The sequence below is a fragment of the Miscanthus floridulus genome, chromosome 12, assembly GCF_019320115.1.
Source record: "Miscanthus floridulus cultivar M001 chromosome 12, ASM1932011v1, whole genome shotgun sequence".
Taxonomy (NCBI): Eukaryota; Viridiplantae; Streptophyta; class Magnoliopsida; order Poales; family Poaceae; genus Miscanthus; species Miscanthus floridulus.
Genome location: NC_089591.1, coordinates 55257832 through 55281265, shown reverse-complemented (window position 1 = coordinate 55281265; position 23434 = coordinate 55257832). Strand labels below are relative to the sequence as shown.

At 47.0% G+C, this 23434-nt stretch overlaps 4 protein-coding genes across 5 annotated transcripts; 3 read left to right on the top strand and 1 right to left on the bottom strand.

Annotated features, from left to right (window-relative positions):
* The first annotated feature begins 498 nt into the window (after nucleotides 1–498).
* LOC136497028 (la protein 1) lies at nucleotides 499–9405 on the top strand. Of its 2 annotated transcripts, XM_066492817.1 has the most exons (11): nucleotides 499–631; nucleotides 732–810; nucleotides 913–1065; nucleotides 1439–1581; nucleotides 1784–1932; nucleotides 2383–2463; nucleotides 2550–2895; nucleotides 3842–3989; nucleotides 7653–7731; nucleotides 8507–8611; nucleotides 8900–9405. In XM_066492817.1, exons 1-10 carry the CDS (start codon nucleotides 569–571, stop codon nucleotides 8607–8609), a joined length of 1344 nt encoding a protein of 447 aa, XP_066348914.1. In that variant the 5' UTR covers nucleotides 499–568; the 3' UTR covers nucleotides 8610–8611; nucleotides 8900–9405. The 2 variants fall into 2 exon arrangements, with proteins under 2 accessions (XP_066348914.1, XP_066348913.1); XM_066492816.1 differs by lacking the exon at nucleotides 8900–9405 and having other exon boundaries at nucleotides 8507–8779.
* Nucleotides 9406–10494: 1089 nt separating this feature from the next.
* LOC136497493 (ribonucleoside-diphosphate reductase small chain-like) lies at nucleotides 10495–11813 on the top strand. The gene has a single exon (XM_066493315.1). It carries the CDS (start codon nucleotides 10631–10633, stop codon nucleotides 11648–11650), a length of 1020 nt encoding a protein of 339 aa, XP_066349412.1. The 5' UTR covers nucleotides 10495–10630; the 3' UTR covers nucleotides 11651–11813.
* A 289-nt stretch (nucleotides 11814–12102) lies between these two features.
* On the top strand, nucleotides 12103–14040 carry LOC136496902 (ubiquitin-like-conjugating enzyme ATG10). The gene is given in 6 exon segments (XM_066492680.1): nucleotides 12103–12597; nucleotides 12708–12761; nucleotides 12870–12920; nucleotides 13172–13275; nucleotides 13363–13453; nucleotides 13599–14040. Coding segments are annotated over 6 exon segments (648 nt in total). The 5' UTR covers nucleotides 12103–12441; the 3' UTR covers nucleotides 13791–14040.
* Nucleotides 14041–19141: 5101 nt separating this feature from the next.
* LOC136498153 (endoglucanase 12-like) lies at nucleotides 19142–22039 on the bottom strand. The gene is made up of 4 exons (XM_066494106.1): nucleotides 21428–22039; nucleotides 20705–21012; nucleotides 19788–20567; nucleotides 19142–19677 (listed from the first exon to the last, which is right to left on the bottom strand). The coding sequence occupies exons 1-4, from the start codon at nucleotides 21807–21809 to the stop codon at nucleotides 19264–19266; spliced, it is 1884 nt and encodes a 627-aa protein (XP_066350203.1). The 5' UTR covers nucleotides 21810–22039; the 3' UTR covers nucleotides 19142–19263.
* Between the last annotated feature and the right edge of the window lie 1395 nt (nucleotides 22040–23434).

Genomic DNA, 23434 nt, shown 5'->3' with positions numbered 1-23434 from the left:
TTCAGAGATCTTTCACTTTGTAATTTATAAAACATGTATGGTTAATTTGATTATCTATAATTTTAATTTGTTTATTTATTTATTTGATTTTGATCCAATGGTCATGACAATCGAGTGTTTCACGGACTAGAAACACTTGATTTCGTTTTCTATTCTCAAATGGGATGTTTAGGTGGCATCAACACTCAGGTGTCAGATGCTTATAAAGCACCCAAGTGCCGAGTAGACAACTTCTTAATCAAAGTCGAGTCAACATGCCACATTAACATATGGGAAATCAAAGTCTATTCTTGAACTAGTATCGGAACCGAGACAAGTTTAGGCAGCCAGAATAAAAAAAATAGAAAGTTTGAGATCTAAATGACGCATCTTCCGAATTTCAATTTAGAGACCGCCTCAATGTTTTACTCAAACTATGGTATATATGTTTTCTTATAAAAAGCCTATGGTAATATGTTTTCTTTGAATTCCGTACCCCTCCCTAAGTTCGTAATTAAAAACCCCCAAACAAACTGTACCCGCCATCCTCCTAAAACCCTAGCGCCTTCGTTCCCCAAGCAAGCTAGCCATGGCACCCGCCGCCGCCGCCGCCCCGCTTGACGACGCCAAGGCCAAGAATGTTATCCGCCAGGTTTGACATCTCACACAGCCTCCGATTCGTGCCGTTCCGCCCTCCAATCTATTGTGATTTCTATGATCCCAATTGAATATGTTTCCCTCTTCCGTCGCAGGTGGAGTTCTATTTTAGCGACAGCAACCTTCCCCGCGACGGGTTCCTACGCAGGACCGTCGAGGAAAGCGAGGATGGGTGTAAGAATTCTCTCGTCTTCATCTCCGATGATCTTGCTGGTTCAGGTCGCTCTGGTGCTAATTTTGTGCTGTCTCCTTTTGGGCGCGGGGCTGATTGGGCAGTGGTGAGCTTGGCTCTCATCTGTTCCTTCTCGCGGATGAGGTCACACCTAGGTCTCGAAGGGGATGTGAAACCGGATACCATGCCAGAGGAGACCGTACTTGCAGTTGCTGACGTCTTGCGCCGTTCCACAGCCCTCCGTGTATCAGAGGACGGTAAGCTCGTTATCTCTCCCTTTTCGTCCATATAAGTGTTATGCGAAATTGTTTAGGAGTATTTAGTTAAAGTTGATTTTGAATTTAGATGGTGTAGAAGCTTAATTTCATTCAGAACAATATGGCAATGTTCCATTTCCATTTCCATTTCCAGCTATGTTCAGTACAATGGCCCTTTCCTGAATTCTGATGAATGTTAGACCTAACCTTACATTATGAACTATCATTGAATCACCTGGTCACTTAATAATATGGACATTTGCTGCACGGTTCAAATGAAAAAAAAAATGCTCACTTTAGTTGGATTGTAGTATGACACCAGTAATTTGGTGCTTATATCCTATATTATTAATGTTCAATCTTGTATTTACAGGGAAGAAAGTTGGTAGGTCTAAGGAGTTGTTGAAGCCAGATGAGGTTATAGAGCAAGTGGACTCTAGGACAGTTGCTGCATCACCGCTTCCTTACAATGTAAAACTGGAGGAAGTCGAATCTTTTTTTGCTCAGTGTGGCAAGGTATGCTATATGTCTGTTAGCACTGAATGTTGCACCTAAATGTACTGCATGAACTGACATCCTTGAGGTTATGCATCAGTGGCCAATATGATAAATTGGTGTATTAGGCCATTACCATTCCAATACTAGATGTTCATTAATATTGCAATGTGAATAGTAAATACTGCTAATACTATTTGTATGTGTACTATTTGCATTACAGGTAAATAGTGTGAGGCTACCTCGACATGTTTCTGACAAAAGACATTTCTGTGGCACTGCTTTAGTTGAATTTTCAGACGAAGATGAAGCAAAAGGTGTTTTTGAGAAAAATCTTGTTTTTGCTGGGGCAGACCTGCAAATAAGACCAAAGTAAACCAACTACTAGTTCAATTTATTTTCTTATTAGGTGCCATCTATTAATTAGAAAATGCTGTGTTCATGCTTTTGAGTTTCGACAATGAAGTTGTTCTTTTTATCTTGAAAATGCGCCCCCCCCCCCCCCCCCCCCCCCCCCCCCCCCCCTTCGCTGCATTCACTAAAGGATTGGGGAGTTTGAGCAGGTTCTCATTCACAGGCCACTGGCGCACTCCCCAAAAAAATTCTCCTAGTTGTTCTATTGTTTGGTTTTGATGGGAATCTTGCTTTTATGGTTGCAGTTCTTTATGCTACAAATGTTAAGCTGTTTGTTCTGGTTGAATGATTCCAAAATCAGTTCCTATTATTTTCAGAATTTTGACTTTAGCAACTTTTGTTTTTTTACACTTTTGAGTTTACCTGTATAACAATATATATCCTGTATCCTATTATGAAATAATGTAGGAAAGAATTTGATACTGAAAGAGAGGCAAAGAAAGAAGCATTTGAAAAGTCACATCCTAATAAGAGCGGTCATGGTGAAGGGTAAATACTCTTTATCTGTATATGTTTCTTATTTATGATTTCTTCGAGTTTCAATTAACATCATGATGCATCAATATTGGTTACAGCTATCCAAAAGGTCTGATTCTGGCCTTCAAGCTGAAGAAAATTGCAGTTGATGGTGAGACAGAAAAAAATGGTGGGGGCAAAGTAGATGACACTGACCTTACCAAGAATGAAGGAGCTTCCGATGCTACAGAGAAATCTAGTATAGAGAATGAAGAGAAGATCCCTGAGAATAAAGGCAATGTGAGTGAGGAGCAGTCAGATGCCGTTGTGGAATTGAAAGGGGTATCTGCTGGGGAAACTTCACAATCTGTTGACAAGGATGATAAAAGCCCTTCAGATAATGATCAAGATACAATCTCGAGGGAGGATTTAAAAGAAGAATTTACTAAATTTGGCACAGTGCGGGTAATATATATTTACTTTTGCTTCTTTTTTCTTTTGCCGTATACCACTAGTGGTCTGTTGATCTTTCACACTTTTTATTTGCATTATGAAACTATATGATACCTGCAAGATACCCTTTTCTTGTGAGATTGTTGCATCACCATACTTTCAATATTAAACATCATGATTTATTAATATTAATATTGTGTTCATAGTTACATCTGCCTTTCACATTCATTTTGTAATGTGTAACATCTTCAGAACCTTAGGAAATATCAGAACAGACAGATTTCTGTTTCAATTTTCTTAATAAAAAGAAGAACAGGCAAATTTCATGTTTCCTTTCATCATTTGCAATAAGCAAACACCTATTGTGGTTCGGGTTGTGAAACTATCGAGGAAAGTTTGAGTTTGGTTTATTTTACATATTTTCTGTAGGATAGGAAATATTGTGAGAATATTGTCTCGTTCATTTTTGCTTGACAGCTTCTATTGAAGTACTCATAGGTTCAAGTGGTAGGATCGTAGTTTTATAAATCACAATATCCAGTTCATCTGACTGTCAGCCATGAATCATGTTATGATTTTGTTTGATTGAGATTTTTGTTGGCTTTGCAAATATTATCTTATCTACTTTAGTTCATTTCAGTTAAATAGAGCACATAACCTGTGACCTGACAATAATAAGTATAGATCAAAACTGAATTTGATTTAGGTATTTAGCTATGCAGAGCCAGTTCAATTTTGGTATGATTTAAATTCTTACTTTAAACTGCCATTTGTATGCACATATTTGTCTTCACCAAAGGAAACATAATGCTGCATCTTGTAAGGGCATTATGCATACATATGCAATTTTGTATCTCTGTAGCGTAGCATCTAGAAGTTCTTTAAATAGAGTTTCTTTGTCACATAGCATTCTTGATACCAGACTGTCTTATTGGCCTTTTTCTTTTTCCTTCTGAAGTATGTGGACTTCAGCATTGGGGAAGATTCTGGATTCATTCGGTTTGAGGATTCCACAGCAGCTGACAAGGCCCGTGCATTTGCAGCCATTGCAGATGAAGGTGGTTTGACTATGAAAGGCCACATAGTCACTTTGGAACCCGTGTCTGGTAAAGAAACTACAGCTTCTCTCAGTTGACACTAGTTTTCTTAGTTTCCGATCTGATAGCTTCTCTCATCTGGTTTTGTAGTTAAATGTGTGAGCATGAATCTGAAATAAAATTATTTCTATCCAAATATGAGTGTTATGCTGAATCAGATTGTAAAAATACCTTGAAATTAGTTCCATTGATATTCTTCAACAACAACAACAACAACAACAAAGCCTTTAAGTCCCAAATAAGTTGGGGTAGGCTAGAGTTGAAACCCAACAGAAGCAATCAAGGTTCAGGCACGTGAATAGCTGTCTTCCAAGCACTCCTATCTAAGGCTAAGTCTTTGGGTATATTCCATCCTTTCAAGTCTCCTTTTATTGCCTCTACCCAAGTCAACTTCGGTCTTCCTCTGCCTCTCTTCACGTTACTATCCTGACTTAGGATTCCACTACGCACCGGTGCATCTGGAGGTCTCCGTTGCACATGTCCAAACCATCTCAACCGGTGTTGGACAAGCTTTTCTTCAATTGGCGCTACCCCTAATCTCTCACGTATATCATCGTTCCGAACTCGATCCCTTCTTGTATGACCGCAAATTCAACGCAACATACGCATTTCCGCGACACTTAGCTGTTGAATATGTCGTCTTTTGGTAGGCCAACATTCTGCACCATACAACATAGCAGGTCTAATCGCCGTCCTATAAAACTTGCCTTTTAGCTTCTGTGGTACCCTTTTGTCACATAGGACACCAGACGCTTGCCGCCACTTCATCCACCCTGCTTTGATTCTATGGCTAACATCTTCATCAATATCCCCGTTCCTCTGTAGCATTGATCCTAAATATCGAAAGGTATCCTTCCTAGGCACTACTTGACCTTTCAAACTAACATCTTCCTCCTCCCGAGTAGTAGTGCCGAAGTCACATCTCATATACTCATTTTTAGTTCTACTAAGTCTAAAACCTTTGGACTCCAAAGTCTCCCGCCATAACTCCAGTTTCTGATTCACTCCTGTCCGGCTTTCATCAACTAGCACTACATCGTCCGCGAAAAGCATACACCAAGGGATGTCCCCTTGTATGTCCCTTGTGACCTCATCCATCACTAAAGCAAACAAATAAGGGCTCAAAGCTGACCTTTGATGTAGTCCTATCCTAATCGGGAAGTCATCTGTGTCTCCATCACTTGTTCGAACTCTAGTCACAACATTGCTGTACATGTCCTTAATGAGCCCGACGTACTTCGTTGGGACTTTATGTTTGTCCAACGCCCACCACATAACATTCCTTAGGTATTTTATCATAAGCCTTCTCCAAGTCAATAAAAACCATGTGTAAGTCCTTCTTCTTCTCCCTATACCGCTCCATAACTTGTCTTATTAAGAAAATGGCTTCCATGGTTGACCTTCCGGGCATGAAACCAAATTGGTTCATAGAGACCCGCGTTATTGCTCTCAAGTGATGCTCGATAACTCTCTCCCATAGCTTCATAGTATGGCTTATCAACTTAATTCCTCGGTAATTTGTACAACTTTGAATATCCCCTTTATTCTTGTAGATCGGTACCAATATACTTCTCCTCCACTCATCAGGCATTTTGTTCGATCGAAAAATATGGTTGAACAGCTTGGTTAACCATACTACAGCTATGTCCCCGAGGCATCTCCACACCTCGATTGGGATACCATCCGGTCCCATCGCCTTACCTCCTTTCATCCTTTTCAACGCCTCTCTCATCTCAGATTCTTGAATTCTCCGCACAAAGCGCCTATTGGTGTCATCAAAAGAGTCATCCTAACTGAAAGGTTGTGTCCATATTCTCACCATTGAACAATTTGTCAAAATACTCTTGCCATCGATGTCGGATCTCATCCTCCCTTTACCAAGAGATGCTCCCTTTCATCCTTAATGCACTTAACTTGGTTGAAGTCCCGTGTCTTTCTCTCACGAACCCTAGCCATCCTATAAATGTCCTTCTCTCCTTCCTTCGTACTCAAATGTTGGTAAAGATCCTCGTACGCTCTACCCTTTGCCACACTTACAGCTCGCTTTGCAGTCTTCTTTGCCACCTTATACTTCTCTATGTTGTCCACACTCCTATCATGGTACAAGCGTCTATAGCATTCTTTCTTCTCCTTAATAGCCCTTTGGACTTCCTCGTTCCACCACCAAGTATCTTTAGCCTCACGTCCCCTTCCTTTGGTTACTCCACACACCTCTGAGGCTACCTTCCGAATGTTGGTTGCCTATCTTGTCCCACATATTGTTTATGTCGTCTTCTTCCTTCCAAGAGCCCCCTTTGATAACCCTTTCCCTAAATACCTCTGACGTTTCCCCTTTCAGTTTCCACCACTTTGTTCTTTCAATCTTAGCTTGTTTATCCCTACGGGCACGCATCTGAAAACGAAAATCTGCCACCAAAAGCTTATGTTGAGAAACAACACACTCCCCTGGTATCACCTTGCAATCCAAGCATGCTCGTTTGTCCTTTCTTCTTGCGAGGACAAAGTCAATCTGACTACAGTGTTGTCCGCTACTGAAGGTCACTAGATGAGATTCTCTCTTTCTAAAGAAAGTGTTGGCTATCATCAGGTCAAAAGCTACCGCGAAGTCTAGAGCTTCCTCCCCCTCCTGATTCCTACTACCATACCCAAAACCTCCATAAACTGCCTCGAAACCTGCGCTTGTAGTATCTACATGCCCATTAAGATCTCCTCCTATAAAAAGCTTCTCACTACTAGGTATAGCTCTAACCAGGCCATCTAAGTCTTCCCAGAACTTTCTCTTAGCACTCTCGTCGAGGCCTACTTGGGGGGCATACGCACTAATTACGTTCAAGACCATATCACCAACGACAAGCTTGACTAAGATAATCCTATCTCCTTGCCTTCTCACTCCCACCACACCATTCTTAAGGCTCTTATCAATCAAAACTTCTACTCCATTTCTATTCGCGACTGTCCCTGTATACCAAAGCTTGAAACCTGTATTGTCCACCTCCTTCGCCTTCTGACCCTTCCATTTAGTCTCTTGAACGCATAATATATTTACACGCCTCCTAGTCGCGGTATCAACTAATTCTTTTAACTTACCTGTAAGTGACCCTACATTCCAACTATCTAAACGGATCCTAGTTGGTTTGACTAGCTTCCTTACCCTTCGCACCCGTCGACTCTGATGCGAAGACCCTTGCTCATTTTTCACTACACCCGGGCGCCGATGTAGCGCGCCACTAAGGAAGCGACGACCCGATCCTTGGTTACTTGACACCATGCCCAGATCACGACACGGCGCGTCACGGGGGTGACGACCCGGCCCTTGCCCATTTAACACCATACCCGGGTTCCGATATGGCGCGTCGCTAAGAGGGTTACGCCCCAACGATTTCCTTTCGGGTTTCATCTCCATTTAAGTGGCTAAGTTTTTACATTGGCTCGCCACGCCTAACACAACCCTCCTCCTTTACCAGGGCTTAGGACCTGCTATGCTGGGACACCAAAGGCGCCCCACCATAGGCGGAGTTTCCATTGATATTCTTCGTTCTTTTTAAATACATCTAGCCATTCATCGTTCTTTTTTAATTGTAGCCATTCATCATTTGGTTTGTGTTATGAGCTCACCATATCCAAATGCTATACTCAATCACTTGAATGACAGATAACTTTCCAATCATGCAGGTCAAGCCGAAAAGGATTATTGGAGTGCAATTCGAGGCAGTCAGGAGAAATATAAAGATGGCCGAAACAACAGAGGACGGTATGATCTATTTGCCATGGTTCTTTGTTGGAGTTGTTCCCAGTTCTCCCTCTGTCGGTCTTTTTTTTTTATTTCATGCACATTCAATTTTTAAAGAGTTTACTTGAAAAAACTGTCTGGGCTTTTTTTATGTCTCTTGAAAAGAAAAACGTGACCAACCTCAACCTAGATGGAAATAGGTGTTTTTTCATTTAGAAGTAGGCATCCAAATTCGAGTTGAAGAGGACTCGAACCTGGGTAGTTTATATGCATGACCCCCCACCCTACCAGTTGAGCCACTTCCACTTTCTCTTGAATAATGTTATCATGGAACTGAATTTGCTAACAGTAATATTGACTCCTACCATCAGAACTGATCTTGTATAATTTGCATATTAGAATTAGAAATATTCTTCTGTACAATCTTGATTTGTTGGAAACTGTACTGAGGAAAACTTGCTTGTCATACAAGAGCAAAGTACTCCCTCCTTTCCAAAACTTCTTCTCTAACCTTGACCAACTTTATAGAAAAATATATTAACACCTACAGTACCAAATAAAATGTACTATCAAGACATTTCATTGTGGATTTAAAGAAACGAATCTGATTTTATATACTTGCTCAAAGTTAATGAAGTTTGACATGACAAAACGATGACTACTTGCACTTTGAAATGGAGGGAGTTGGATACACCAGCTGCATTGTTTTGTCGATTTATCCTCCAATGCCGCGTTTAGCATTGTCAAACAGTTGTCCAAAAATAATGACGTGGTTCGTTTTGTGCAAACTTTCCAGAGACTGGAAGAATAACAGAGGCAGAAAGCAGTTTGGTGGTGGGAAGCGGGGGCGCCACTTCGACTCCCGTGACAGGGCCTCCAATAAAGCTCAAAAAGTTTAGATGTAAGATAGATTTAGTCTATATATAATGAGGAAAACATATATATGCTGCGCTGCTTCCGTGGAAGCGGCATTTTTTTAATGTTTATTTGCTCTTTGTGAATGTTGGCCTGAACTTTGAAAAACAGACTATGAACCATGAGGCATTCTGATAATAATGAGAATTGAAAAGGGCGTACCCCCAGGCTCCTGCTCTATGCGGGGTCTGGGGAAGAGTGTTAGTGGCAAGTTTTACCCTCGCATGTGCAATGTGAAGAGACCGCGACTTAACCCGAAACCTTCTGGTTACAGGCGGTAGGACTCTACCACTTGCATCAGGCTCGCCCTTCGAGTAGAGGAAATTTTACTGGACGTGGATATCCTCGAGAGTGGGAAGAAAAAGGAGGTCCTTCAAAGTTTATAAGCTATAGAGCTCTGAGGTCAGAACTCTGATACTTTTTTTGGGGGTAAAATAAACAGCAACGATGACCTGGAAGGATCGTATACGACAACGACGACTGCAAGAACTGATGCTGGTTACATCGGTGGTAGGAGAAACACCGTCTGATGGGTCTACATCACGGTGGTTGGAGAAACTCTGATGGTGGTATGATTTCGCGTTGTGTCGCCTTTGCTTTTTTCTTGAGATGAATAGATGATGGATGTCACGGTCTGTGCTTGTTTCGCAGGGTTGCTTCTCGCTTGGTGTTTGAGACTTCTTTTTTGAGCATGCGTTGTATTTCCCACAATCTATTTTGCATGCAAGTCCACTATTTCAGAATTTTAGATTTTAGTGGATGCGGTACAGTACCGTTCTGATTGTCTAATTTTGCTAGGGATTCAAATATATGTTCTCTAATATGAGAGGATAGTTTCAGCACTGTGCGTTTATTTTACCGTGAACGAAATGCATTGACCATTTGTTTGACCGTTTGCGAAATACCTTTGGACTATGATCAATGTACCACGTTTGGACAACTATGATCAACGTACCACGTTTGGACAACTATATGATCAGGTCCTGTTTGGAATGCAATTTTTTTTCGGTTCATGTGTTTTTCGTATGAAATTGAACCGTTTCATATAAAATTTCTGCTTGACTCCTACGAAATTCCTGTGTACCTATGGGCTATGGTACGGTTTACGAAGTATTCCAATTTTTATTTAGTATTTTTTTATTTACATGATTTTGGATTTTGACAGTTACCTATTGGCGCTGCTCGGAAAATTCGGTTAGCTGTCCACACCGCAAAAGAAGGTCGAAATTCAGCAGCCCACGAGAGCCCAACTGCATTCAGCCTAGTTGCCACATGCCACCCCATGGGATCAGCCTGTTCGTTTTAGATTATTACTGTCGACTGGTTTAGTGTATAATTCACGATCCTCTAAGATCGAACGAACACGCTGACGAATGAAACCCTCTCTCGTCTCATCCGCCAGGCGCGGGCACAACCACGAACGGCGCCAGCCGCCAGGTGCCATCCACCACCTCCCCGCTCCCGCCGCTCCTCTCGCCTCGCCGCCAAAATTTCCCCCTGAAATTTTCAAATCATCTCTTCCGTGGCACGGCGCGCGGCGCGCCTCCCCGTCTTCTCCTTCCCTCGCAAGCAAAAGCTTGGGCAGGCGCCAATCCCATCCCGAGGCCATGTTTAGTTGCCCCAAATTCCAGAATTTGGCACTATGCAAAAAGAAGATTCTCTGTCACATCAAATTTGTGGTACATGCATGGAGTACTAAATATTGACGAAATCAAAAACTAATTGCACAGTTTGGTTGTACTTTACGAGACAAACGTTTTGAGCCTAATTAATCAACGATCGGACAATTATTACCGAATAAAAACAAAATGCTACCGTGTCCGGTTTTCCGGCGGCGCCGAATCCGGCGTGAACTAAACATGGCCCGAATTTCGGATTCAAAATCTCCCCCCAACTCCCTTCCACTCCCCTATAAATCAATCCCGCCGCTGCCCATTCTGGACTCGCACAATCCCACCGAAATCCTCCAATCCTCCACCCCTCGAATCTTCCAGCCTCTCCGACGATGCCTTCCGCGCCGGCGCTTGTTCACGCTTGCGACCTGGAGGAGCCGTTGCTGGCGGAGTCGTCGGACCGCTTCTCCATGTTCCCGATCCGGTACCCGCAGATCTGGGAGTTCTACAAGAAGGCGGTGGCGTCCTTCTGGACCGCCGAGGAGGTGGACCTCTCAGCGGACGCGCGCCACTGGGACGCCGCGCTCTCCCCCGACGAGCGCCACTTCATCTCCCACGTGCTCTCCTTCTTCGCCGCCTCCGACGGCATCGTGCTGGAGAACCTCGCCTCCCGCTTCATGTCCGACGTGCAGGTGGCCGAGGCGCGCGCCTTCTACGGCTTCCAGATCGCCATCGAGAACATCCACTCGGAGATGTACTCGCTGCTGCTGGAGACCTACATCCGCGACGGCGCCGAGAAGGACCGCCTCTTCCGCGCCATCGAGACCGTCCCCGCCGTGCGCCGCAAGGCCGACTGGGCCATGCGCTGGATCGACGGCGGGGAGCGCTTCGCCGAGCGCCTTGTCGCCTTCGCCTGCGTCGAGGGCATCTTCTTCTCGGGCTCCTTCTGCGCCATCTTCTGGCTCAAGAAGCGCGGCCTCTTGCCGGGCCTCACCTTCTCCAACGAGCTCATCTCCCGCGACGAGGGCCTCCACTGCGACTTCGCCTGCCTCCTCTACGATCTCCTCCGCGGCAAGCTCGACGAGTCCCGCGTCCGCGAGATCGTCGCCGACGCCGTCGACATCGAGCGCGAGTTCGTCTGCGACGCGCTCCCCGTCGCGCTCGTCGGGATGAACGGCGCGCTCATGAGCCAGTACATCGAGTTCGTCGCCGACCGCCTGCTCATGGCGCTGGGGCACAACAAGATGTACAACGTCGCCAACCCCTTCGACTGGATGGAGCTCATCTCGCTGCAGGGCAAGACCAACTTCTTTGAGAAGCGCGTCGGGGAGTACCAGAAGGCGTCCGTGATGTCCAGCCTCAGCGGCGGCGCTGCCGCAAACCATATCTTCAGCGTCGACGAGGACTTTTGAGTTGACATTTGTGATCGCGCGCTTAATTTATTGCTCCGATAATAATTGAGGAACACCACTCTTTATTAATTGAGTTGGATTGAATACAGATACTCTCTATATACGTATGCACGGTGTACTGTAGAAATTAGTAGATACGTACTGGCTTAGATATAGTAAATGTCTAGTAAAAACCAGTTGTTTTAGCCTCTCGTTAACTAATTTTTTCTCATACACTTTATAACTATATTTACATTGTTTTATTACTATATTTATAAAGATTTTTTAATGTAATTTATTGAAAAGAGAAATATATATCGAATTATTCACAAATTCTTCAGACGCATCAAACGCAAAGCTCGTCCGATACGAGGATACGGCCCAAACCAGAAAATCGGGCTCATAAGCCCAACCGACCGAATCCTCATCAGTCCACCACGAGTCCACGGAAGACATGTGATCTAACCGGGCTCATCAATCCGGTCCAGCCGCTCGACGCTGGAGGCGACGACACAGGTCACACAGCCGCCATCGGCGTACAGACCGTGCTCTGCGTGACGCATCCCGGCGCTGGGGACCCGCAGCCGGCAACCGGCAGCCGAGGGAGAGTTCCCCTTTCCCCAATCTTCCGGTAATCCGGTTCCCCTCGATCGAGGCGTAAAGCCACGGCAGAGCGCAAGCCGCCGTGGGCAAATCAGGAAGAGCGGCTGCGGATTTTGGCGCCCGGCGCCGGGAGATTGGGAGCTTAGCGATTCCACGGTGAAAGACTGGTGGTCGGCCTTTGCCCGCGCTGAGTCTGCCCCCGCTTCGCGATGGGAGGCTCCCCTGTATGGGACGGGACTCTGTCTCCGGACAGCTTCAACACCTCCGCGGCGGCGCTGGTTAAGAGGTGGAAGGAGATTGAGGTCGATGATTCCCTTCCTGAATGGACATGGAAGCCGTGCAGCAAATCGGGGGTGCCGCCGGAGGTTTGTATCTTTTTTTCCCCGTATATATTTGTTTTCCTGTCTCCTTTTTCTGATTCACCTTGTTGTTTTCTGATCGGGGGCGCAGTTGAATATGCTTGTTTGTCTTGCAGGTAGAGGGGTATCTAGCCCTGGAAAGAGTGTACCGCAGTTGTGGAAGAAGCCAGGTGGATAGTTTCCTGTCCTGTATCTGTATAAATATGATAAGTGATATATGATGTTTGCAACAGGTGATATATTCACGCTTGCATTTAACTAGCATAATGTTTCTCCAGGAGCAGATTGAGGAGATGGAGAAGTTCGATGGTGCAGGGGATGTAGCTTGGGTAAATGTTTCTGTGACCTGCTTATTGATAAATGAGCCAAGTCTGATCTTCTGCTGTTGTCATATCTTCATCTCACCCCTGCACAACAATTAGAGTTTATATAAAGGCAGCAGCTCTAATTGGGTGATGATTTTGGGACACAGGGTATTGTACAGAATTTTGGGGACAAGACTTGACTCCTATTGATCTAGTATTAGCACACTTCACACAACTCGAGCTCTGAAGTCATGTATGATTCATTCTCTTTGCAGCTCGAGAATTCTAGTGACAATGTTCATGTTTATGATTTCCATGTTGTCTACAGCTTCGCCTACAAAGTCCCAGTGCTATACTTTCGGGGTTATCACACTAGTAAGTATACTTGAGAACACAAGTGAATTTTATTACGGAGTACATTATATTGGTTTCTCCTTAACAGCAAACATCTGAAACCTGTACTTAGGTGGGCAACTCTAGATGAGGTGAAAGAGGGGCTTCCTTCTCACTCACAAAAAGTATTAAGTGAATGAAAGTGGACGTTTATTACTCAAGAGGTATGCCTGCTTCATACATGATTCTTGATTTCTATTGAAACAGAATTTTGCTCTTGAGTCATGAGAGTGACACATAAAATGAACTCTGGTCTGTCGTTTGCTAATTGTGCAAGGATTATGTTCTACCTGTACTTGAATCCTGCAGGAGCATCCCCATCTAAGCAATCCATGGTTGACCCTGCACCCCTGTGCAACCAGTGATTGGATGAAGCTACTTCTCGAAGAAAGTAAAGCGACAGATAAGGAGCGCTTGCTGCAGTATTTACCGGCATGGTTATCCGTGGTTGGCCAGCTAGTAGGACTGAAAATCCCTCTTGAGCTTCATTCGAACTCATAGTTTTTTTTTTTCAACTTTTTATCCGTGATTGGCCAGGCAGTGGGATTGAAAATCCTTAATGAGCCTCATTGCAACTTATAAGTTTCTCCATCCTTTTTCACTTGTATGTATGGCGATTGAAAGAGAGTCCTCAGCTTGTGTTTGGTGATAATAGGTCACCAATATTTCTGACACTGGCTAGACCTGCCATTGTGTAATTGTTGTGGGGAGTATATACTTTCATTCAATTTGATAGCGTTTCTGTTAGACACCCTCGGGTATGAAACACTAGCGTTTTAGGAAATTTATATTATTTATTACTCTTGGTGCGTTTCTGGGATGGACTCGCAAGTTAACAATGGGATCGCAAAATATTTAGCGGGCAGATAAATGCTCGATGTCGCCGTGCATTTTCTGGGCCAAGTTCGGTATTGACGCTACTGGGCCTCCAGATCCTGCACCCGTTTCTGGGCGATTTTTTTTTAATTTTAACCCCTTTTGAATATAATTTTAAATCTAATACTGTCGTTTTTTTTAAACTAACACTTTTGGCCGCGCCTATTGCCCTGGCGCGGCTAAATGCCTGTGCCGCGCCATGCATGATGGCGCGGCAGAGGGCTGACGTGGCGTGGGCTGGCCTGGGAGACCGATGACGTGGCAGGTCCTGCCGCGCCACCGACCTTGGCACGGTAGTGCCGCGTCCTGTTGCGTGGCGCGGCTGGACCAAATATACCGCCCGAGCAGCCACACCACCTGGCCGCTGCGCCTGTCACCTGCCCGAGCTACCTGGATGGTTGAATCGAAACGCGTCACGTCCGTATTTTGTTGAGTTTTTTTCACGACCGAATAGAGAATTTGATAAGCCAATGATTAGTTTTTCGTCTTTCATAATACGGTTATGCACCATTTTAACTAATTAATTACGAAAAATTGCCACCGGCGTCCAGATACGCCGGGACTGCCGATTCCTGAACGCAGGGTACTTAATCTCGCCGGCAGTGCTGCCGTGACTCAAAGAAACGAATAAGAAGCAAGTTGACAAGCTGCCACATAACATATTCATTGTTTTGACATAAGTTTGAGATAACATAACCAAATAACCCCGCATGTTTCGGATGCCAATATTCGTTTGACCTAACAAACTAAGACCCAGGAGTGCAAGGATCCCTCAGACGCCTCTGTCTCTTCGGATTTGTTGGCAACACATTGGGAGTATAGCCAACGTTGGTATGGTTGCGTCGATGGTGCGTACGGCTCGTACCCTGTAGGTATATGATACGCACGATTACTTATAATTCTTTATGATCGTTAGTTCATGGAGCGTACGTATTTAAATAAACTATCTTTGATAGTACATGTGAGGCTCCTTGGGTACCAAGCGGGGCACCACCTAGATGAGACATACCGATCTCGTGCTACGGCCAATCGTCCCACTAGCCGTGCTGTCTGCGGAAGCCTAGGGGGGCGTCGTCATCGTCGTCCTCGGTTGCAGGGTCCTTCCCAGCGCTATGATGTGGTGGTGTACGCACCGCAGAAGTGGCACCCGACCGCGCTGAAGTCATCGGCTGAGAAGAGCCGGCTGGTGTCCTCAAAGAGGCTGAAGACGTGCTACCCGACCACGCCGGGAGTGGTGGTTCCTCATAAGGAGTGTCCATGCAGGTCAGCTTCTGAGCTAGCTTCCTGTAGCTCTTCTTCACCTTCTGCATCAATAGACGTTAAAGTTAGTGCATTACGCAAACGTATAGACACTAAAGAAACATTTTCGAAACGGACAAGTTTATGTTTACCTCCACAAAAGCCACGAGAACGCCTGGCCCCTGCCCTCTAGACCCGTGAAGCCGGAACGCTGCTTCGTTGGACAGCCTTGACAATTGTGTCGCCTGGGTACAGAAACGCGGTTGGACAGTTTTAGTACACGTACTTAATACCAAAAGGATAACAAATTGTACCATTCAAGTATCTTACCACGTATCTTTGAAGCGGGGCTCTCTGTAGCTATGTCCTCCCTAGTGGTAACGTCGTACACATCTTCGATGACATCTTCCTCCGAGTCCTCGTCAATCGCCACGTCAGTGTACGGGGGCTTGATATGTGTCCTCGTAGACCTATGAAGCCACCGTAGGTACTCGTCGAAGGTATGTTGGTCGTGTGGAGGACCCGCAAGGACCGCATGTGGTACCCTGGTCTGCCACAAATGGATGTACGAGTTGTGTGTCACACGCCAATCCTTAGTCTTGTACCTCTTCCTGCGGTCAATCTACAACAAAACGATGTTAGTTGTACCAAACACACCTCTAAATTATAGCATTGTTATTAATCGATAACGCACACGTGCAATTTTTGATTGGTGGAGTAAAGCGGTGGTGGGCACCATATCATTCTTCCAAACTGTCTGTAGACCCGGATGGACAAGTGAATCTCGACCACATGGAAGAAAATAAGAGGAACGTCGCAGCGATACTCGTGTGACTCGTCCCTAGTGGCAGGACTCAGATAGCCCTGGAGCTCCGGAGAATCCCAAGGACACCAAAACACCTGAAATTTCGTAATTGTGTTAGGTTGTGATATAGTGTACATCGAAGAAGACACTGCTACGATAGTATAGAGAGCATAACCTGATGCTGTGTCAGGACGTCGAGACCGTCCGTATACTCCCTGTACTTGCGCCACGCATTCCCTCTAACTAACTGTGCTTTCGTTTAGATATACAGAGCTGTAGGGAGTGTATCATGCCCGTTCCATCGCTGCATTGAACACGATAATGAATTAGCAACAAATAATCTCATCATATATAACTGCCTGGAAGAATATAATAAACCGAAGTACTTACCGGTAAACCATTATTAAGGGTCCTCCCAACGGGCAATCGTTCCCAACACCAAACCTGGAGTAGGTAGGAGCAACCTCCAAGGTTCGCATGTCCTGAGGTGCGACGGTAGACAACGCATAGCTGTCGATATGTCCATGCCAGGACTGCGCTGCCCCAGCTGTACCCCACTATGTTCTCCTACGGCTGGCGAAATATGTCAAGAAAGATCCAGCTGATGGTGTTGCCCGAGGCGTCTGGGAAAAGGAAAGCACCAAGAAAGTGCCAGAGCCACACTCGAGCGAACCTGTCGATCTGTGCCTCCTCAGCTTGTGGGTCCAAGTACTCAAAGCGCTCTATGATCCAGGACGACGAAACACCAGAACTTTTCTTGTAATTGATCAAAGAAAATGAGACCCGATGCGAGCTGTAAAGCAATGCAAGTATTAAATAGGTTTGAATTACTCACTTATTTTTCTTTGAAGCATCGTCGTCCGGTGGAAGAAAGCCAGTAAACTAAGCCATCAGCTCCCTCCAGTGACCGTTGTCAATTATCCCTGTCACTGAAAGTCCCCCAACCGAAGGCCTAAAATAACCTTCACATCCTGCAATGTCAAGGTCATCTCGCCACAAGGTAGGTGGAACATGTGGGTCTCAGGCCTCCACCTGTTATAAGAATAGAATGACTGTTAGTTGTCTCCAATTTGTTACAAGAAAGTTTACGTACAAAGAATGCACTCGCACCTGTCTACAACTGCAGTAAGTAGTGCTGGGTCAAGGGGCGGAAGACCGTGGTTAACAACACGGACAAGCTCGAGGAAGCCAGCACGCCGCATGTACGGCGTATAACGCTCGTCCCACTGATGCGCCCTGGTGTGAGTGCGAGGCCTCAAAGGAGGTAAGAACACCTCTGCGTCGTTGTCACTCAAGATGTGTGCTCGGTGCTGGTCGTCGTACTCCACCTCAAGAATGAGGTACAACGGGTGCTGCGTGGGAGAGACCATCCTATCATAAATTGATAAACAAAGTGTTAGAGTATTCAAATTAACAAAATTCAAGTTAACATTAGTAAGTTCACAAACAAATTCACTAACCTAACTAGCCTAAATCCTTAAACCCAAAATCCTAACTATACTAGATAATAAATACATAATCAATCCATATAAAACCTTGGTTCCAAAATTACAAGTAATCCCTCCGTCTCAAAATAAATACACATCTTGCTTCTCGAGTAGTCAAATATGTTTAAGTTTGATCAAAACTAAAAAAACGGTATCAATATTTCTATCTCCTAATAAATTTATTACGAAAGTATACTCCATGCTTAATATAATAGTACCTATTATGTATCATAAATATTAGTACGCTATTATATAAATTTGGTCAAAATTTTTAAAAAATTTAACTTCAGGAAGCGAGATGTGCATTTATTTAGAACGGAAGGGGTACTTCCTCCGTCACATAACAATAGTTCTAAGATATCGCAAAGACACTAATACTCAATGAAAATAGCCTCGATGCCCCTACATGCTCCTAGAAATACTGGCACTAGCAGACCATCATCAACTCTTTTCCTTGTGTGCCGGCCGCTCGAGGATTGCGAGGGCACGTGGGGGTACCGTAGGGATACAAAAAATACTAACTATACTAGATAATAAAAAATATGAAATCGAGAGGGAAGTACCTTAGGAGTGGGCGGCCTTGACGCGCCGGCGTTCGTGGCGTGGCCGGCTAGGGCGCTGCGCGGCGGGAGTGGCCAGGCGGGCGCGGGCGCGTGCGGCCACAGGCAGGGCGCTGGCGGCGTTCGGGCGGTCGGGCGGTCGGGCAGGGCAGGCGTGCGGGTGGGCGGGCGGGCTCGCACGCGGTATATATTTGGTCCAGCCGCGCCACGGATCAGAGCGCAGGTCGGTGGCGCGGCAGGACCTGCCACGTCGTCGGTCCCCCAGGTCGACCCACGTCACGTCAGCCCTCTGCCGCGCCACAATGCATGACACGGCACAGGCAGTTGGCCGCGCCAGGGCAATAGACGTAGCCAAAAGTGTTAGTTTTTTTAGAAAAAAACCGACAGTGTTGGATTTAAAATTATATTAAAAAATGGTTAAAATTAAAAAAAATCTTTCCGGGCCAGCATCCAGCATTGGGTCAATTCAAAAACCCCACAAAATCCCGTAGTCATACTCAGATACGCGCATTGTCTCGCTATGCGCGGCCCAGGCTTAGCAAGTGGTACTCCACTGGACACTGTAAACGCGAACGGATCATAGATTAGTTTGTTAGGCTCCTTTGTGGAACCTGTCTAGTTTAAGTTCTCGATTTGATATGGGTACTCGTATTTTTATGGATTTATTTCATGATTTAACGGCGCTATGCTTTCGGTGGTAGGTGACGTCTCCGTCGACAGCGAGGCGCGTGACTTCGTGAATTCGAGATGTGTCGGCTTAGTTCTTAAGGGTAGGGTTTGCATATGTGTGTTTATAGGGATGAGTGTGCGTACGTATTGTGAGTGTTTGTGTTGTACGGTGTAATTTAAAAAAAAAACTAACACTGTAAACATGCGTTGCTGATCTTGCATAATTGCATCGTGACTCCCGTCAGGTGTGGAGTAATCTCCTGGTTTAATCTTGCTCTCGAGCCAAGGAACCAAGAATTTCTCTTAAGGCTTCCAAACGTCCGATCCGACGAGATCTCTCAAGGCTTCCAGGCGGGTGGCGGAGGTGGTGCCGCCGGGAACAGCGGCGGCACGGCGGAGAACATGCTGTTCTTGTCGACGGTTCTGACGCCGACGCCACGGCCACTGCTGGTGATGGCCACCAGCGCCGCCACGAGGCCGGCGTTGCCGACCAGCGTCGGCTCGGTCTGCCCGAAGGCCATGCGCGAGTCGTTGAACCTGTCGTTGCGGTCCGGCCCGCCCACCATCGCGCCCGTGATCACGTTCGGGTCCGCCTTCTTGGTGTCGCGCCACTTGTACCCGCCGGTGCACGAGTACTTGACGTGGTTGTGCGGCGTCGACGCGCCCCGGTGGTGCACGCGCCGCGGGTACTTGTTGCCGAAGCCCACCACGTAGCTCATCTTCCTCGGGTTGTCCCCAAGAATGTAGTTGAGCTGCTCGATCATGGAATAGATCACAGACGCCATTGTCAGAATCAGAAACTAGCTAGAGAATGCCACCATGCTCCAAACAATCAGGTAACTTTCCGGCTGACGTCAATTACCTGAGACTTGGCGAACGCACGGAGGTCCTCGTTGGGCATGAAGTTGGGCCCGCAGTTCCAGCCGGGGACGTTGAGCGCCTCCATGTAGTCGGCGAAGAGAGCGGCGAGGAAGGAGTTGGCGACCACGTACTGCAGCGGCTGCCCCCTGCCGTGGTTGAAGAGCGCCAGCCCGCCCCTGGTGAAGTTGAAGGCCCTGAAGCGCCGGAAGTACTTGCACATGTCCAGTTCAGTCTCCTTGTGGTAGCTCGCGAGGGACTGCTCGAAGGGGTAACCGGGGTTGAGGAACATGCGCAGCCGCGACAGGAGCAGGCCGGCGCCGGGGAGCTTGTTGTCCCAGCTGAACACGGAGAAGTCGAGGACGTCGTAGAAGGCCTTGGCGCGCTCGGCGAGCTGAGGGTCGGTGGCGAAGCTCAAGTAGCTGGTGTTGCCCGTGGCGTAGTACATCCACGCGGCGCCCCAGACGTACTCGTCCCAGTAGCTGGTGGAGTTGTAGAAGGGCTCGATGTCCGGCTGGTGCCTGGAGTAGGTGGCGTGCTCGTTGGCCCAGTCGCGGGTGGCAAACTCGAACATGGTGGCCGCGCCGTGGACGAGCTTCTTGGAGTAGGCGTCGTCGTCGTCGCGGAACGCGATGGAGGCGGCCGCCAGGGCCGCGGCGATCTCCCCTCCGAGGTCGGGAGCCGAGCTCACCAACAGGGAGGGACGAGGGTACGCCATGTCCTCCGGCCGGTTCCAGCAGTAGTGGTCGTCCGGTGTCCTGCTCTTGATGTTTGCCGCACCCACCTGCAGCAAAGCACGAACTAGATCAATACTTGACAGAGAGGATCGTGACGACCTAAATTTACTACAGCCCAACTTTTACGGTGCAAAATTCTAAATTCAGCATTGAAATATTTAAATTATTATTAATTAGTTATTACCTGAGCGTAGACGTGGTCGATTGTGGAAGCAGAGGAGTTGAAAGTGTGTAGCAGATAGTCGGCGCCCCACCTGATGAGCTCCGTGACATGGTCATACTCCTCCACGGCCTTGTACTTGGCACTGTACTCGATCACTGACCAGCTCAGCAGTGTCATGGAGAACGCCATCGGGAAGTGGAACTTGATGCTGTCGCCGGCGTCGTAGTAGCCGCCGACGAGGCTGCCCTTCACGTCCTTGGCGTCGGAGCCGTCCTTGAGACCAGAGTTCCCACGCCACGGGATGCCATTGTTCCTCGGAATCCGGCCGGCTGTCACCAGGAAAAAGGAGGCACAATTACAATTTCCAATGTTGTCAGATGAGGAGAATATACATGGCAAGATGATCAACGGGCCTAGACCAGCCAATACATTAATGTGCACAAGCTGCTGCCAGCTGCAACATTCCATTTGTAGGATGCACACTGCTGTGCGCCTGTGCTGTGCACAGATTACTACGCGTGTTCAAAAACGGCAAGTGAAAACAATAATTCAATTCCATTTTTGCAGACAGCGTGTCTGTGTGTGCAAGCAAAATGCGATCCAAATTCCCCAAGTTCTAACGCAGCGGCAGATCTGCGCAGGTTGAAACGAATCCAAGATCGCAAATTTCTTCCAAAAATTCGACCCAAGAACTCGGTGTACGGTAGCTAGCATAGGCAGAAGATGGGAAGCAGCGGTACTCACATTTCTGGGCGTTGAAGAAGAGGAGCGCCTTGTGCAGCGCCTCGGCGTACTGGTCCGGCGGCGGCGGGAGGGGCGCCCTGTGGGGGATGGACTTGTAGACGATGATGGGGAGGCCGACGAGGATGAAGCCGGCGACGAGCACCCAGAATGCCCACCACAGGACCTTGCGCTTGACGACGATGCAGCCGAGGTCGACGTGCCTGCCCTTCTTCTTGGCCTCCGGCCGGCCGAGCAGCCAGCCCTGCTGCGTCTCGTCCAGCTCGTGGTGCTGCCTCGCCGAGAGCGCGCCGGCGTCGACGTCCGTGTTCCGGCTGTCGTCGTCCTCCGATGCCCCCTCGGTGGTGATGTCGAACGAGCCGCCCCAGTGGTTCGCCGAGTACATGACTGCCGGTCCGCCGGGGCGCTCCTTGTTGGCTTGGATCAGCGCATGAACGGGGGCGGTGGGAATGCAGGGCTTTGTGTCGACGCGATGGTGAGGACTGTGTTTAGTATTCTCCAAGTCAAAAACCCCAACAGGGCCGTCGAGGGAAAGGCCGAAAGGGCAGAGCTGACTAGCTGAGCGTTTGGCTTGGATTAGCGGAGCGGAGCGATCTGCCTTCTTGATCTAGCCTTTTATTTTTTTTCTTCGTCTGCCCGGCTCCGCGTCGCCCTGCTCGCCCCTTCGTTACCCCGGCAAAAATCTCGTCGCCCGGCGCCCCCTACATCCCCGCAACAATCAATCCCCACCACGATCAAGATGGAAAGAAAGCAATTTACAATAAATCCCACCGTGATCAAGATGGAAAGGAAGCAATTTCAATCAAGATGGCGACATGATGGGTTTTCAGGCGTTTTCTCACATTGGCCGGTGCTGGTGCAACGGCCGTCTGCCGTCACCGGCGCATCAGCCGTTCGGCCACTTGCCATCACGGCAGCATCACCGACGCATCAGCCGTTCGGCCATCCCGTCCTATCGGAGCTCTGCCGCCACCGAGATGCCGAACCACCAACATACGACCGGGCAGGTGTCCGAGGGTGACCCTACCGAGTGCTGACACACGCCTAGCAAGGCACGCATCAAGAATTCAAGTTACAAGCAGCGCAACATTCTGGTGACTTGGTCAGTTATCTCTCTCTCTCTCCCCCTCATCATGTAATCATGTACAAGAATTTATAGTTGTTTAACCTCATCATATCTTGATTTTCGTTTGGCAATTGGACGCCACACGCCATTGCCTGAGTTGCCACAAGCTGGCCTCGCCATTGCTGCGGTCCGCCTGCCATTGCGCTCCCTCCTTGCCCAATGCGATATCCCAAAGCACGCGTGAGGACATGCATGGAGAGCAAACTTCGCCACCCGCCGCGCACCTCTGTCGCTCGCCGCCATCATCGCACGAAGCACTGAAGGCCAGCCTAAGGTGTAAGGTCAGCCTAGGTGTTTGTGAGTGCCATACTGTTCACACTGGTTCATGAACCTTGGATTTTTCAGGATACTAATCTCCATCACTAGCATGTAGAGCTGTTGTCGGAAAGTGAACAGGACTGAATAGGAGATTGGTTTGGTGACCATAGTGTTCAGACTGTTTCATGAAACATTGGATTTTTTAGGATAGTAACCTCCATTACTAGCTCGTAGAGTTGTTGTCGGAAAGTGAATAGGACTGAAGATTAGTTCACCAATTTTTTCTGTAGGTAACACTGACTCTTAGTTAAAGGGATTTATTGTCGGTAGGTCGATCCTTAAGTTAATATTTTCTATTTGCAATGAGCTTATGTGCAGTATTGAGCCTAGTTGAATTTAGTTGCCATAAGCTTATGTGCAGTTTTGAGCTTAGTTGCAATAATTTTGTTCGTTTTGACTACCATATGTGCAATCCTGGCAATACTATTAATCTTCTGTAATCACCTGATAATACTATTAATTTTTTGTGACCTTCAACTTGTGACCATCAAGCCTCCTCTAGGCTGCTCAGTGTTTGTTGAATTGCTGGCCTACCAAGCAGACAAGGCAGAAGCTCTGATATTACA